This window comes from Felis catus, chromosome A3 (assembly GCF_018350175.1).
Source record: "Felis catus isolate Fca126 chromosome A3, F.catus_Fca126_mat1.0, whole genome shotgun sequence".
In the NCBI taxonomy this organism is placed as follows: Eukaryota; Metazoa; Chordata; class Mammalia; order Carnivora; family Felidae; genus Felis; species Felis catus.
In genome coordinates, this window is record NC_058370.1 from 35,452,912 (window position 1) to 35,468,244 (window position 15,333).

Sequence of the window (15,333 nt, forward strand, 5' to 3'; positions counted from 1 at the left end):
AAAAAACCCCAAAACTGCCAGACTAATAATTATCTCGGCAATATGTAAGGTGAGAAACTGAAACTCAACACTAGGAAGCTAGGCCTGTTCCTCTGTTGTAGAAGTGCAACTGCTTTTACATGATTTTTTTTTACTCATCCAAGGACATAAAAGAGACAATTCTCTAAAAGAACATAATTGCACACAACACTCTTCCAAATAAATCTGAAAGTAGATAATGGGAACTTAAGTAATGAGTATAATAAAGTACTGTAGGGAGATCTTCAAAGCAAATCACACAGACTCTAAGCTGAGCCTTATTTGAGATAGAACTGTACAGAATGGTGTATTAGGAAACACTCTGTCTCACTAATGCAGTTAGGCTAAGAGACTTGTAGCTAGAACATGGCCAACCCCTAAAAAAAGGAGGAGATGCAGCCTGTTCCCCATGGGCCAGACAAGAAACCAGAGCTCAGAGCTCAAAGCTGCTCTTTAAAGTTGACATCTTGTTCATCTCAGTGTGCCCTGGCTAGGAATCAGGGGCCACATAAAAACATGGGTGGTGGCTGGGGGGAGAGTCTATCTACAAGATAGCTACAGGTTTAAAAGAGAAGGTAAAACCCTCATTTTGTAAATTGCATACACTCTAAAGAATTCATGCATCTGCTCTAGGTTTTGCTAAGGCAAACAGATGGATGCTTTTTGTGCCTGGTTCCTGGGTTCTTCCTATAAGGCAATGGTACTCAAAACGTGTAGCATCAACATCCCCTGGGAACTTGGGAGAGATTCAGGTTCTTGGGTATCATCCAGTCTGGCTGAATCAGAATCTCTGGGGTGGGGACCCAAGAATTTGGTTTTTGGCCAAGGTTTTATGCTCACTAAGGTTTGAGAACTTCTGTTTTAAGAAGAACAATGGCCCAGGGATAAAGGAACAGAGAAGGGTAACAGAAGGGGCCAGATGGATGAAGGTGTCTCCAGCTTCTTCAACTCCTTAACCAGAGAGGAGAGGGAGGCCATCACAGCAGCTAAGGTGGACCAGTATAGTGGCCTCAGCCGGCTCCTCTGCCATTTGACTAAGTGGGACAGGGTGGGAGTTTGCCCAAGACTGTACAACGGTATTAGAGGAGGACTCAGACCCAGTCTCCTGACTTGTCAGGCTGTGTTTCCTATGTAGGAAAAGCCACCTCTGTGGAGTAGCAGGGGAGAGAGAGCACACAGAGCCTGGGTATATCTCAGAGACTATGGGAAATGAATGAATTTATGCAAGTTATGGAACATGTTCCCATCTTTCTTCATTTAGAAAGAGCTTCTTGGAGATAATCTTCAGGTCTTCTAATTGTTAAAATTCCAGTTATTTGAGAGACAAAAACACTCAAATGCCTAAGGGGGCCAGGCAAATTATCAATGAATTTAATGGGTTGGGTGGAGACCATGGAAAACTAGGGGTACATGCCTTTGGTGAAGAGACACTGACTTCCAGATGATTGTCAGGGCATAGTACAGGAGGTGTGGAATAGTCACAGGCCCTTGTTGACATCTATGGCCACTTTTCTACCCTTTACCCTCATTTTAAATCCTGTGAAAGAGAGGGTACAAACACATTACATTATCTTTGGAGGTTGGATTAGTTCAGCCCTTGCCCCCTCTGAGCACATTGTGAGACAAGGATTCAGTGCAAGTCATTTATTGGGGAGACATAGGAAACACCGGTAGTGAAACAGAGATATATAGCAGGGAAGGGAAGGCAGTCAGTCAAAGGTTAGTTACCACTGTGGGAACTAGAGCTCATTCCTGATGAGGAAGTCTGGGAGACCACAGAACATGTGCCTCAGAGCTAGTCCACACAAGGACAAGAGAGCTGGGTATTTCTACAGCAACTCCCATCACTTAATCCTGGGCTGCTCCTAGGGAACGTGAATGTTAATTCTCTGGAATTTCTAGCCTTCTGTGTACTAGGAGAACAGACTGCAGTAGCTGGAGAAAGTCCCCAGAAAAAGGGATGCCAGTGGTGGCACTGGGAGGTAGAACTAGTGAGCACTGAAAGACGGAGTCTGGTGAAGATATGGGTGTGGCACCAACAGCATTCTCCAAGGTGCTATTCACCCTCATCACACCACCGCCATTACTGCCACGTGTGAATTCAGAAAAAGTGTTGTCAGATACTTAGATTTTTTCAAATATTTATTTATTTTGAAAGAGAGAGTGCATGAGAGCATGGGAGGGCAGAGAGAGGGAGAAAGAGAGAATCCCAAGCAGACTCTATGCTGTCAGCACACAGCCCAACTGGGGGCTCGATCCCATCAACTGTGAGCTCAGGATCTGAGCCAAAATCAAGAGTCGGATGCTTAACTGACTGAGCCACCCAGGTACCCCAGATACTTAGATTTTTTATTTTTTTATTTTTTATTAAAATTTTTTTTTCAGTGTTTATTTTTGAGAGACAGAGAGAGACAGAGCATGAGTGGGGAAGGGGCAGAGAGAGAGGGAGACACAGAATTCAAAGCAGGCTCCAGGCTCTTAGCTATCAGCACAGAGCCCAACACAGGGCTTGAACCCACGAACCGTGAGATCATGACCTGGGCCGAAGTCGGTCACCCAACTGACTGAGCCACCCAGGCGCCCCAAAGATACTTAGATTTTTTAAAGGAAGACAGGAATCTGAAATTTTATGTGAAACGTCCTGATTCGTGAATTGTGGCAATCAAATTTTAGTTAAAAAAAAAAAAAGGGCCATAAAAATCACCGTGTATGTCCCTTTTCAATATAGGCACTTGGCTTAATAGATCATGGGTTTGAATGCCATTCTAGCCAATGAATCTGGTAAAAGTTAAATCATTCAGTGTCTAGTGGCTCCTAAGTATCATCTCTCAAATGTAAGTCTTGGGCCAAAGAAAAATCATAGATGAATTTAATTAAAAAGGGGGTATCATCCTCTCTGAGCATCTACCTTGTACCTGGTTTTCTTTGACCGGTTTTACACAGATTACTTCATGTAATTCTTGCAACTGCTCTATTCATTTTCCTTTTCAAACACCAAATACCACCCCCCACTTCCCCCTGCTAAATGCGAATTAGTGACTCACTAGACATTATTTCTGCCACAGAAAAACAGCGAACAGTTTAACTTTGATAGCAAATCATTCCCTTCTAGTCTTGGAAGAGGCCAGAAAGGATTTATCCTTTTAAAAGAAACCTGAGCAATTCACTGTCTCTTCTAGATTTTTTATTTTGAAATAATTCTAGATTCATCAGAAGTTGCAAAGAAATGTGCACACAGTCTTCCCTCCTGCTGGCATCTTATACAACTGTAGTATAATATCAACACAAAGAAAGTGGTGTTGGTACAGTCCATAGAGCTTGCTAGGATGTAATCATTTGTACATGAACTCATTTATGTATGTAGTGTGTGAGCGTGTGTAAATACTTTGCAACTGAATCATATTGTAGGCTTGAGTAACAACCCCCACACTCAAGGTACCCAACTGTACTGTCACCATAAGACTCCTTGTGCTGCCCCTTTACAATCGCCCTGCAGTCCCTCACCCCTGCAACCACTAAGCTGTTGTGCATCTCTATAATTATGTTATTTCACAAATGTAATATACATGGAATTATGCAGCATGTATCTTTTTGAGATTGGCCTTTACCACCCCCCCCCCACCTTAGCACAATTTCCTTGAGGTTCATCCAAGCTCTTACATGTATCACTCATTCATTCCTGTTTCTTTTTGCTGAGTGGTATTCCATGGTATAGACAAATCACCATCTGTTTGACCATTCACTCTGTGAAGGACACTTGGGTTGTTTCTAGTTCTGGATTTTTATAAATAAAACTGCTATAAACGTTTGTGTGGAAATTTCTGTGTGAAAATAAGTTTCCATTTTTTTTCTGGAATATATGCCTAAGAATGCAATTGCATGGAAAGTCCATTTTTAGTTTTGAAAGGAACTGTTTTCCAGAGTGTCTACTATTTCACATTCCCATAAGTGGTATTATCACTATTTTTCATTTTAGCCATTCCTCTAGGTATTAAGTGGCATATCCTAGTTTTAATTTGTACTTCTCTAAGGGTTAATGATGCTGCACATCTCCCACCAAGAAGAAAACTCAGTATGCAGCTTACGTGACAATGTTTTCCAGAAAAAGCCAACAATAATATCTCCCAGCCCATGAGCTCTTCTGACCATATAACTCAATCTTCCTCCCACTGGAGAGGGTTTTACATTCCCTCCTCCTGAGCTGGAAGGCCTGTAGCTGCAGGAGAAGTGGCCTTTGGGGACTTTGAGGCTGGGTCATAAAAATTCCACATGCTTCCATCTTGTTTTTTTTGGAGTCCAGCCTCCATGCTGTGAGGAAGGCCACCCAGAGAGGTCACATTGTAGGTGTTCCAGTTGATGGCTCAGCTGAGTGCCCAGCCACCAGCCAGCCCTGACTACCTGACATGTAAGTGAGGAAGACTTCTAGATGCAGTGTCTCACCACGAGTCAGAGCAGTCCTGGCTAGTAGAGCCCAGCCAACCGCCAGAGCCATTAAAAACACTGAAGTGACTTTCAAGACCCTAAGCATTGGAGTGATTTGTTACAACAACAATAAGTAAATGAGAATGTTTTCTCCACTGCAAAACTTCATGCTCTAATAAATTAGTACGAAACAAATTAGTACAAAATTTTCTTGGAGTAGCCACATTCTATCCTGATTCTTATTCTTTTTTCAAGTTTTTTTAGTGATTTATTTATTTATTTTGAGAGAAAGAGTGCACATGAGCAAGCCGGGAAGGGACAGAGAGAAAGGAAGAGACAGCGCAAGTGGGACAGAAGCAGAGAGAGGGAAAGACAATCCCAATAGGCTCTGTGCTGTCAACACAGAGCCCTATGTGGGGCCCAATCCCCTGAACTCATGAGACCATGACCTGAGCCAAAATCAAAAGTCAGATGCTCAACCAAGTGAGCCACCCAGGTACCCCTTGGCTCTCATTCTTAAAAAATAAAAATTCCTTTCTCTATGGAAACTGAAGAAGCCCACTAGAGTCAATATGGTATGTGTGTTGTCCTGAGGTGTGAATGAGCACACTCTGGGCAACATGGCCAAGAGCCACAGGATCCACTCCACATGCTGCTTGTTGCCTCTTCTGGAACACTATCACCCTGACAGCCATTGCACCTACTCCCTCAGTCTCTGCTGTAGCATCATCACTTCAGGGGGACTTCTATGACCCCACACCTCTATCACTTTCCACCATATCCTTACTCTGCTTAAATTAATTATCGAAAACTTAGTGCTTATCACCGCCTGCCTGGAGATGATTTTATTTGTGGATTTATCCTACCCCCATGTACCAAATAAGCTTAATGAAAGTAGCAGTTTTGCTTTGTTCACCTGTAGGACCTAGAACTCCCCTGGCACAGAGCAGATATTCAGTGAGTATTTGTGGAAGGAGGGAGCGAGCAAACCAGTAAGACTAAAAGCACTTACCATGTGCCAGCCCCCATGAACTCTTTGCTGGGTACATGGAAATGCAGGACATGTGTGAAGCATAGGTCCACCCTCAAGAATGACACTGAATGATTTAATAACCTTTTGTACATTGTGGGGAGGGGAGATCTTTAAGCTGATTTAAATGAATTATCTTAGTCTCATGTCTGATTTTGACATCTGACATGTACTTGTAGCAAGGAAGTCTTTGTCAGCAGTCTCCAGAAATAAGGGGCAAAAGCCTGGCTTGAAACAGCCCAGCTTTTTCTTTTTCTTTTTTTCTGTAAGCACCAGTCCTGAGGGCCAAGCAGTGGACCAGTTCAGTGCTTTGTAAATTGTGTTCTGAGGTCATGAAACCTCGCATAAGTACTTTCCTGAGTCCGGCCAGGGGAAGGCCCCAACCCATTTCCCATAGCACCCTGTCTGGGAGAATGTGCAACATGGCCACATACCTTTCCTCTCCTTGAACCCACATCCCTTTGCAATGTGACTCTGCATCTTCTCTCATCAACAGGTAGAGTCTACTTCCCTATCCCACGCATCTAGGCTTGACTGTATGACTTATTTTGCCCATAGGGACATTAGCAAACAAGATATAAGCAGAGGGTTCAAAAGTGTGCATTGAAGCTTGCCTCCCTTGCTCCTGCTGGGAACCTTGTCATAGACACCATGGAAATAAGCCTGTGATAGTCTGCTGGGAGATGCAGGACACATGGCAAGTGCCGGTCGAAGAAGTGAGTCCATCAGCAGCAGGCTGACCACAGAAGCAAGAGTGAGCTCAGCTGATGCCACATGGAGCAGAGACAAGCTGTTCCAGCAGAGGGCAGCTCAAATGCTGACCCAGAACTGTGAGCGAATACGTGGTTGTCTTTTTAAGCCACTAAGTGTAGAGTGGTTTGTTACATAGCAAAAGCTGACTAAGGCATCTTCCCATATCCTCTTAAAAAAAAAAAATTTATGGGGCACCTGGGTGGTGCAGTAGGTTAAACGTCGGACTCTTGATCTCAGTTCAGTTCAGATCATGATCTCACGTTTCATGAGTTCAAGACTGGTATAGGGGCTCTGCGCTGATGGTGCGGAACCTGCTTGGAATTCTGTCTCTCCTTATTTCTCACCCTCCCCTGCTTAGGTGCTCTCTCTCTCTCCCCCTCACAATAAATCAATAAAAACTTAAAAAAAATTCAGCCAGAGTAATGCAAAAAGCAGTACTTAAAACCGCCCATTAAAAAATAATTCCAAGTTTGCAAGTATGCTATACAGGGAAATGTGGGGGAAAATGGGAAATGGTATTAAGGGTGATCTTTATTCTGTCCTTTATACTTTTCTGAATTTCCTGAATTTTCCACAATAGAATTGACAATCTCTTCAAAACAAAAGAGATTTCAAAACAATCTTTTCCCTTGAGAAAAGCCAAAGTGCTTCGGCAGTTTCTTCTGGCTGCCCTCTGATCATTCTTGGGCAATTCTGATGCGACATGAACATTTTCCACATGGCTGAGGTTTTAAAAGACAGGTATATTAAAGGGACAGCTGGCTCCCTACATGCCATGGCCATTACCTCTGGGGGGAGTTTCAGGGAGGTTAAAAGGGTCTAAATGATGAAAATCTATGCTTCAAAACTCTTCCATCTAACTAAGACTGTCTTGAAACGTCAACTCATTCATCCCCTGGCTATTGTATTGTATATCCTTTTGTAACCCAGCATGGCTGATGAGTTTCAGCAGAATCCCTTGAACAGGCTGTAGTAATGGGAAATGCAGAAATCTGGGCCTGGGGATAAGCTAGTGTGATGGATATCTTTTGTTTGCCTTTCCAGATCTATTCTCCTCCCTTCTCTGAGCCCTGGGAGGCCAACCTGTGTTGACCTTACTGATGGCTTCTGATTGGGTTCAGCCAATGAGGAGAACTTGTAAGGGACCAGAAGGAAGGAATGAAGTAAGGTTGGGCATTTATCCTCCCAGCTCCGATCCTGCAGATTTACCATGGTCTGTCTTCCACCAAAGATCAGAGTTCCTGCCAGGCATCCCACTTTAGACAACAATGTTTATTTTCAGATTCCAGTAGCCAGTTCCCTGTCTCACTTCCTCAGGCAGGGGGTAGTAAGAGTGGCACTCCATTCTAGAGTACCACACTAATCCTCATGTTCTCTTCCTTATGACTTGTCTACATCTGCCGACACGGTTATTAAACTCTCCTCAAGTTGTCTGCTGGAGTTTGTCTCGTATTTCCCTCAGGAACTCTGAGAGATATTACAGACATGCACAACCCCACAATGAGGGTGGACAAATCCCCAGAAAAGTCCTCTCTTCTCCCCCAACAAAAATAAGAACAAAGAAGAAAAAGAAATTTTCATAGTTTCTATTACTTCCTACACTCATTGTTAAAGGGGAAAGTCATCCATCAAATTCAGATCACAGAGAATTCTGGCTAACAGGATGACACAGAGAATAGTAATTTCCTTTTGGTGAGCCTTCTGGGAAGGGCAGTGGGTGACTTGTGAGCAAGGAAACTTAGAATTATGAGAAAGTATTCTTCGGAGGAGAATGCCCATGACAGACAAAGTGACAAGGTAAACCATGGAGAGGCCAAACATGAAATCTTACCCGGCCATCACTTGTCAGGAGGATGGAGTCACTCTTTATGTCCCTGTGAATCACTCCTTGATTGTGAAGGTAGGAAAGAGCTCTCAGAACTGACAGACAGACGGTGGCTATCTGTTCTTCATTCATTCTAGAAAGGAAATAACATTTAAGGAGTGAAGACAGTTTTAAGAACATCTTTGAAATGATCAAGAGAGGCAGTTCCCTTGGTTCTATTGTACCAGTCCATGCTCCCCAGCCCATGTCTGGAAAATCTACAGGCAAGTACAAAGAAATCTTAGAATGTGACTCCCAGAACCTAAGGCTTGGCACTGATGATGACAGGGACCAAATATAAGCCAAAGGAAAGAGACCCCCCCCGCCTACTGCTGGCTTTTGGGTCATTAATGCAAATGTACTTCCTTAGACTCTCATGGGTAATTCCTTAGGTATTGTACAAACCTCCAGAGTCCTACAGAGAGAGTGTACTGAATAGAGCCAACGTTTCAAGTATGCCTGTTAGGTGACCTTGACCAAGCCCTTTTAACTTCCTTGGGTCTCTTTTTTTCTTCATCTTGGAAATGGGGACATCTATGGTTCTCTTCAAGGCTGTACTCAGACAACACAGTCTTTGGATCTCAAAGATGCCCTAGCACTAGCCCTGTCTCTAGGGGCTAGAGATTCCTGTTGCTCTAGGTCCTTCCATCAAGAAGAAAACTGGCCTTAGTTAGTTACTAATAACTGTGAATGGATGACACTTGAACAAATGGATCATGGGTATGGGAAAGGCAAGCACAGCACTGGATATGTGCTCCCACATGTCATCGCTGCACCCTTCCGAAGAAAGGTTCTGGTTTCAGAGGAGATTGAGGTCAAGTAACCTGCCTTAGGTGTCACACAGCTAAGAAACTGACCAGACCATGATTCTAACCCCACTTGTTTTTGAGTTCAGACCCATGCATTTCCACTGTCCCCATGGCATCACGCTGACATTGCAACTCATATGAATGGCTTTTCAGCCACTGAGGAACCTAAGTGGGAAGAATTATTTGAATAGCAGGGGCTTCTTGGTACCCTCAAAATGACGCAGGGAGGTATCTGCCTAACTCATCTGGGTATAAAACTTCCTTCCTGTCACACACAGCGTGAGGCCTAGACCAGACAGCAAATGTGGAAAGAGCTCCTAAAACAAACCGCCATACAAAAAGAGAACACTGTCAGGAGAGATAGAGGGTGTGACTGACCAGAGCCCAAATTTAAGGACTGACTTGAAAAACAATCCGGAGTAACTCTTAGCTCAGCAGGACAAGGCAATGGATGACCCTGAATTTGTGTCAGTCTTGTTGATGCCAGCAAACCCTGAGTAAAATTAGGATTCAAAGTAAAATCCCAAAGAGATGACCAATTGGGAGAATGTTGAGCATATAAAGTGGATGGGTACCCCTTCTCTTCAAAGAGACTTCTTCCAGTAATGCATCGGTCTGTTACAAAGGCAGGCAAGAAGAAATGGTCTTGTCTGGGAGAGTGGAAACCTACAACTTCTGTGTTCTCAGTTTTGTATGAGTGGGCTGGTTGTTGAGCTTTATTGTTTTCAGATGACAACTCTCCCATCTGCCCACAGCAGAGCCCTCAGAGGTCTAGAGCATCATCAGCAGGGATAAGCTCAAATATACCTTAAAAATAATTCAAAAGCAACAATCACCTTCTCTAGTAAAATTCATTCTTCTTGGATTCCATGGGATCCAAGTTATTTGGGATCCGAGTTATTTGAAGCAGGCATAAAGATTACTTACAGGTCAACTACAACAAAAATTAATCAAATCTGAGCCCCTATCACTGACTGAAAAATCACCTTTAACTGGCATATGTGACAAATGCTCCTGATTCTGAATTCAGTGGCTTTGAAATTTTTGTACAGGATCCACTGTAGAAAGATTGTGCTTTCCTACTCTTGCAGGAAGGAAGCCTGAATTGGGATAAAGATGCCTCAGTTCTGTAGTCAATTCCAAACTCAAATCTTGGCTCTGTTTTGAAGAGGTGTGTGGTTTCAAAGGTTACATGAGTTAATGTATGAAGTGCCTGGTACTTCCTTTTGCCTTCTAGAAAAATCAGTAGGATGTAATTTAACAAGATGCTAGGTAGGGCCAAAACTTTGGCATGCATAGGAAATTCCTGAGGTTCTGCATTTCTAACAAGCCTCTAGGTGATATTATGCTGTGATTCTCCAGACCACACTTTGAGTAGCAAGGGGTTAGATATTTAACTAATCAGTCAATCATTCAATGAAGCATTTATTGAATATCTCATATAGGAAACTCTTTGAATGATTTAAGGATTAAAGTCTAAATTCAGGATTAAAAGGATTTCAAGTTCTAAATATTCAGTGTTCCTTGACATACAACTTCTCCCTGCTCTCTGGAGCTACTCCACTTTCAATGGAATATTATTGACAAACTGGATGGAGAGAATAGGAGAACATAATGGATTCCAGAGAGGCTAGCTCTTAAGTGGATCCCACTGACACACAATAAAAGCTGAAAAAAAAAACCCAAAAAACAAAAAAAAACAAAAAAAAACCCCACCTTGACAAAGAGAGGGCTCTAGAGAGACATGCATAGCTATCTGAAGCTCTCCAGGACAAGAAAAAAGTTCTCTCCTTTGGACATATTCTTATTAATTTAGACATAAGTCACATTTGCCTTATGCTTAGGTTTCTTCAGTATATTTTTTTTCTACAAGTTAAGATGATCTTATGTATTTTTTGGGTGGTTGTGTCCAATGGCTATACCAACAGAGATCTGCCATCTGAAATGTTGGTGATAAACGTTCTGTGTCTTCCCTCATGTTCTTTTGTTTTTACATAGTCTACTACAGACCCAGAGCTGTAGGGGGTCACAATGGACACATCATTTGATTTTAGTGGAGAAACAGCAGCATATTCTACCCCTCACAGGGCCTCCCAGTACCTTCTTGCTATTTTGCTTCCCGCCTATTGTTCATTTGGATTCACTTATGATTCAGGCACCGTCAGCTAACATTCAATGCCTCTCCTTCTTTAAAATCATCCCCTAATACTTTGGAGTTTTATTTACTACCAAGAACAAATTTAAGTTTCCCAAATGTAATGTGTTTTTTCAAAAAATAGGTCTGTTCCTTAGTCCCTTGCTTCCCCAAGGCAGTCCATGAATGAGGAGAATTGGTGTCATCTGGGAGCTTGTTAGAAGACAGTATCATGCCCCTTCCTATTGAATCGAGATCTGCATTTTACTAAGACCCACAGGCACTTTGCATGCACATTAAAATTTGAGGAACACTGTCTTAGCACACACTCTGCCTCAAAGCCCTTTTCCCCCTATTTGCCTTCCTAGGAAACTCCTGTGCATCTCTCAAAACTCATCTTGGTTACCACCTTATATTGGGAATCTTTCTTTACTCTCCCTGTTAGAGATATTCAGGTATTCTTCTTTGCTACTTGTATACATCTTTCTAATTCTGCACAGGTATTATAATGTATTTATTTCTAATCTGTGACTTCCTTGATGGAATATCTTTGAGACTTAATCCTTTGTATTTTTGTATCCCCAGCACTCAGGAAACAGCTTGGCACATCAAAGGTGATCAATAAACACTTAATGAAATGACCACAACTGATACATCAGGGAAACAAGGAGCAGAGGTAACAATGACAATTAACCATTGTTACTTGCAAGACTATTTAAAAATAGAACTGAAGAATTTCTATTATGTAGGTTTCTTATTATGACATAAAACTCTGACTAATTTCCCGCCTGCCTCCTCCTAACCCAGGTACCTTTGGTGGCATGAACACATAGCGATAGCATGGCAACTCATAATAAAATTAAGTTTTTTTAAAAAAAATATGTAGGAATGGTAAATTCTATTATTTGGCACCAAAGCCCATTCTCAGCAGCTTTCTGATTTTAAATCATTGGGTATTAATGAATTTCTGGAGCGCAAGGAGAATAGAATGTTAATTGAATGAATGAACTACATACATGATATTACAATAGGCACTTAGGGAACATAAATAAAAAGGGTCACCCTATTCCCTGACTTCCAAGGGCTCACAATTTATAGAGTTCATAGAGATAGCCATTGAAGACTTACCCTGGAGTAGATAATAAGCACTTGGAATTTTTTGTCTGGATAATGAAGAGACATACCTGGTATGAGTGACAATGTCTGTCAAGGCACCACCTTCTAGAAATTCCATGACCACCCAGAGCTCGTCGCCAACAAGGTAGCTGTTATACATGTCAACCACGTTGTCATGGTGGTAATCCCGCATTATCACAACCTGGGCAAATGGAAAGATGCTTTTTGACTTGTGACGGTGAAATTTGGCTTTCTGTTCTCTTGTGGCCACATCTGTGCTGTGAGTACAATTGATTAAGAAATATTGATTTGGGGGGAGATTTATTCAGGAGTCTACTATAGACAAAAAGACAGCATTGAAGGCAGCTAGTAGCAGTAGAAAGGAATCAAGTTAGTAAATTCAGAGAAAATGGCAGAGCACCCAGGCACTGGGTTTGGGGATAATAAGAGTGAAACAGGCAGAACCCTGGCAAGATTTGTACTCATAAGAGGGAGTTTTGTTGACTGTTCTGGGGGGAGGCTATTAACAGGGGGGACAGGATTCTAAGAGTCTCCTTCAGACTACTCTACTATTGGTTAACCTGGCAAAAGCATCACCAACTCTAAATTATAAATGAGTGAATGATAAGTAGGTCTCACAAGTGAATGAAGTAAACAGTAGGTGTGGGGCCACATGAGGCTAACTTAACATCTTGGGAGAAGATCTAGGTTGAGTGTGAGAGAGGTTTGGGCTAAATACTAATGACAGGTCTTGAGGGTAAAAGCAAATATGACTCAGGCATATAAAAGGCTAACTTGAACTTGCTTACTGGGGAGAGTGTCCAAGAATTGCTGCCCTGTGGCTGCTTCTAGTGACATTTTCAGAATTAGTGCTGAATAATAAATTACAAAGTTATCTATGTTATATTGTTCTGTCTGCTCTAGCACTGTGATTTGGAAATAAGTTCCAGAAATCAGCATTGTGGAAGTGACAAACTGAAGCCCACCCACCTGGTGTTCTCTATGAAATGTGGAACACAGGAAAACATGAACCCATGGGGGCTGAAGACATGTGGAGGCCACTGATGGCCTCACATGAGCCTCCATAGAAGAGGAATCCAAAGTCACATGTGATTGTATTTTTATAATGTCTGTTAGGGGATATGGGTGGTATATCCTTTGCTAGAGACTGACATATTATCTAACATTGGAATCCTGACTTGCTATCTTTAAGACTTAAATTTTCCATCCACAAAAGCTCATCTCTCTTCCCTAAGCTCTCATAAAATCAATCGATGAATATTACTACAGAACATTTTGTGTCCTTAGACACAGGAACTCATGTTTTTCCACCTCTGTGCATTTTAGAGCTCTCAAGTGTAAAAGGGGGATGAAGAAGTGGAAAATATTTGAAACAAACACATAGAAAAAGGTTAATTCCTTAACGTATCAATAGTTCTTACTTATCAATAAGACAAATGCTACCACCCTAATTGAAGACTGTGCAAAGGACATATGGTTTAATGAAGAAATAAAAATGGCCTATTAACACATAAAGATAAATTCAGCCTCGCTAGTAATAATAGTGTTAATTAAAGCAAGAAGATTTATTTATTTCTATCAGATTAACAGAGATCACATGACAGTATCCAGTGCTGGTAAGGATGACATAAGACTATATCAGTGAGGGCCCTCATTGTTACAAACTTTCTGTAAGTTAATACTTTATATTACTTTCTCTAAAGAGAAAAAATATAGAAATATTGAAATATTAAAGTAGCTATTTCTTGGTTGTGAGATTATGGGACATTTTCTGTATTTTCCACAGGAAGAATTCATTATTACTATAGTTAGGAAAACATATCTTAAATTTCCCAAAGAGTGATAATCTGTCACTAAGCTGACCTCTGTTTATTGAGATTATTTTTTAAATCTTTAATTAACAAAAAATTTAATGTCTATTTTTGAGAGAGAGAGAGAGAGAGAGAGAGAGAGAGAGAGAGAGAGAGACTGAGAGATAGAGACAGAGCTGTCCAGCACAGAGCCTGATATGGGGCTCGAACTCATGAACCATGAGATCATGGCCTGAGCCAAAGTCAGACACAACTGACTGAGCCACGCAGATGTCCCTGTTTATTGAGATTTTTAAAAAATGGCTATAAAGGGTATATACATGGTATCACCACCATGTGTAAAATGTATATATACATCTACATAGACAGTGTAGCATGAGGCTTTGGAATCTGCTAGAATTCAAATCCCAGATCTATCATTGACCTGCTCTATGACCCTGGGCTAGTCACTTAACCTGAGTCCAGGTTTCCTTGTTGCTATAGCAATAACGTCGGTCTCATAGGGTTGTTGTGCAAATCAGGCCATATCAGTGCTTAGCATAGTGGCTGATTCACATGAAGTACTTTGTAAATGTATCAGCCATACATGCATAGAAAAAGACCAGAAGGATTATGGGGGCACTATTTTTGTATTTATATTTTCATTGCTTTCTAGTATCCTACACTGTATGTGTAATATTTTTGCACGGGAAATAAATGTTACATAGGAGAGAAATAACGATCTGAACACACCACATACCTCATTAAAGAGGAGTTCTCGTCTCTGTTGCTTGCGGAGGTCCATTTTCTTCACTGCAACTTGTTTCCCTGTGTGTTTCTCAGTTGCGATGCACACAATGCCGGTTGACCCTTCTCCGATTTTGATAAAGTTGTCCAAGTATTCTCTGGGGTCTCCGGGGCTGACCACCAGCTGCAGAGCAGCCCGAAACTGTTCATGGGACACCCTGGAGGGCTGCTGGTCTGAAGAGGAGCCCCAGCTGGGTGGGGGGTAGGTACTGGATGAGATACTCAGAGAGCTCAGATAAGAAGCTGTGGAGATGTACTGTGAACTTGTCTGGAGGGAGGGGTGGTGGTAGAGGGTGGCTTTGTGGTACCCAGATGGGTACTGGTGGCTGCTTGAGGAGTAGCCTGCTTTGCTTTGACTTTGAGGTAGTTTGGCGGGCCCCCTGGGGTAGGTGTCAGACCCTGACAGCGGAGGGCTGAGGACCATCTGTGCTCGATCGTAATCCACCTGGGAAGACAGACACGGATGGAAAATATTCACATGCTAGATCTGAATGCTCTAGTCAGTGAGCCAACCCACAGTTGGCCTGAATGAAGAGTGCCATTATACAACATGGTCGTGGGTGACACTT

At 42.1% G+C, this 15,333-nt stretch overlaps 1 protein-coding gene across 8 annotated transcripts in view; it reads right to left on the reverse strand.

Moving 5' to 3' along the window:
* PAK5 (p21 (RAC1) activated kinase 5) overlaps positions 1 to 15,333 on the reverse strand; it is a 320,788-nt gene that overhangs the window by 10,872 nt on the left and 294,583 nt on the right. For all 8 annotated transcript variants that reach the window (XM_023251465.2, XM_023251462.2, XM_019826827.3 and 5 more), the window contains 3 exons: positions 14,718 to 15,209; positions 12,215 to 12,348; positions 8,055 to 8,181 (listed from right to left, as the gene is read on the reverse strand). In XM_023251465.2, the coding sequence (XP_023107233.1) occupies positions 8,055 to 8,181; positions 12,215 to 12,348; positions 14,718 to 15,209 (753 nt within the window). The remainder of the gene's footprint in view (positions 1 to 8,054; positions 8,182 to 12,214; positions 12,349 to 14,717; positions 15,210 to 15,333) is intronic.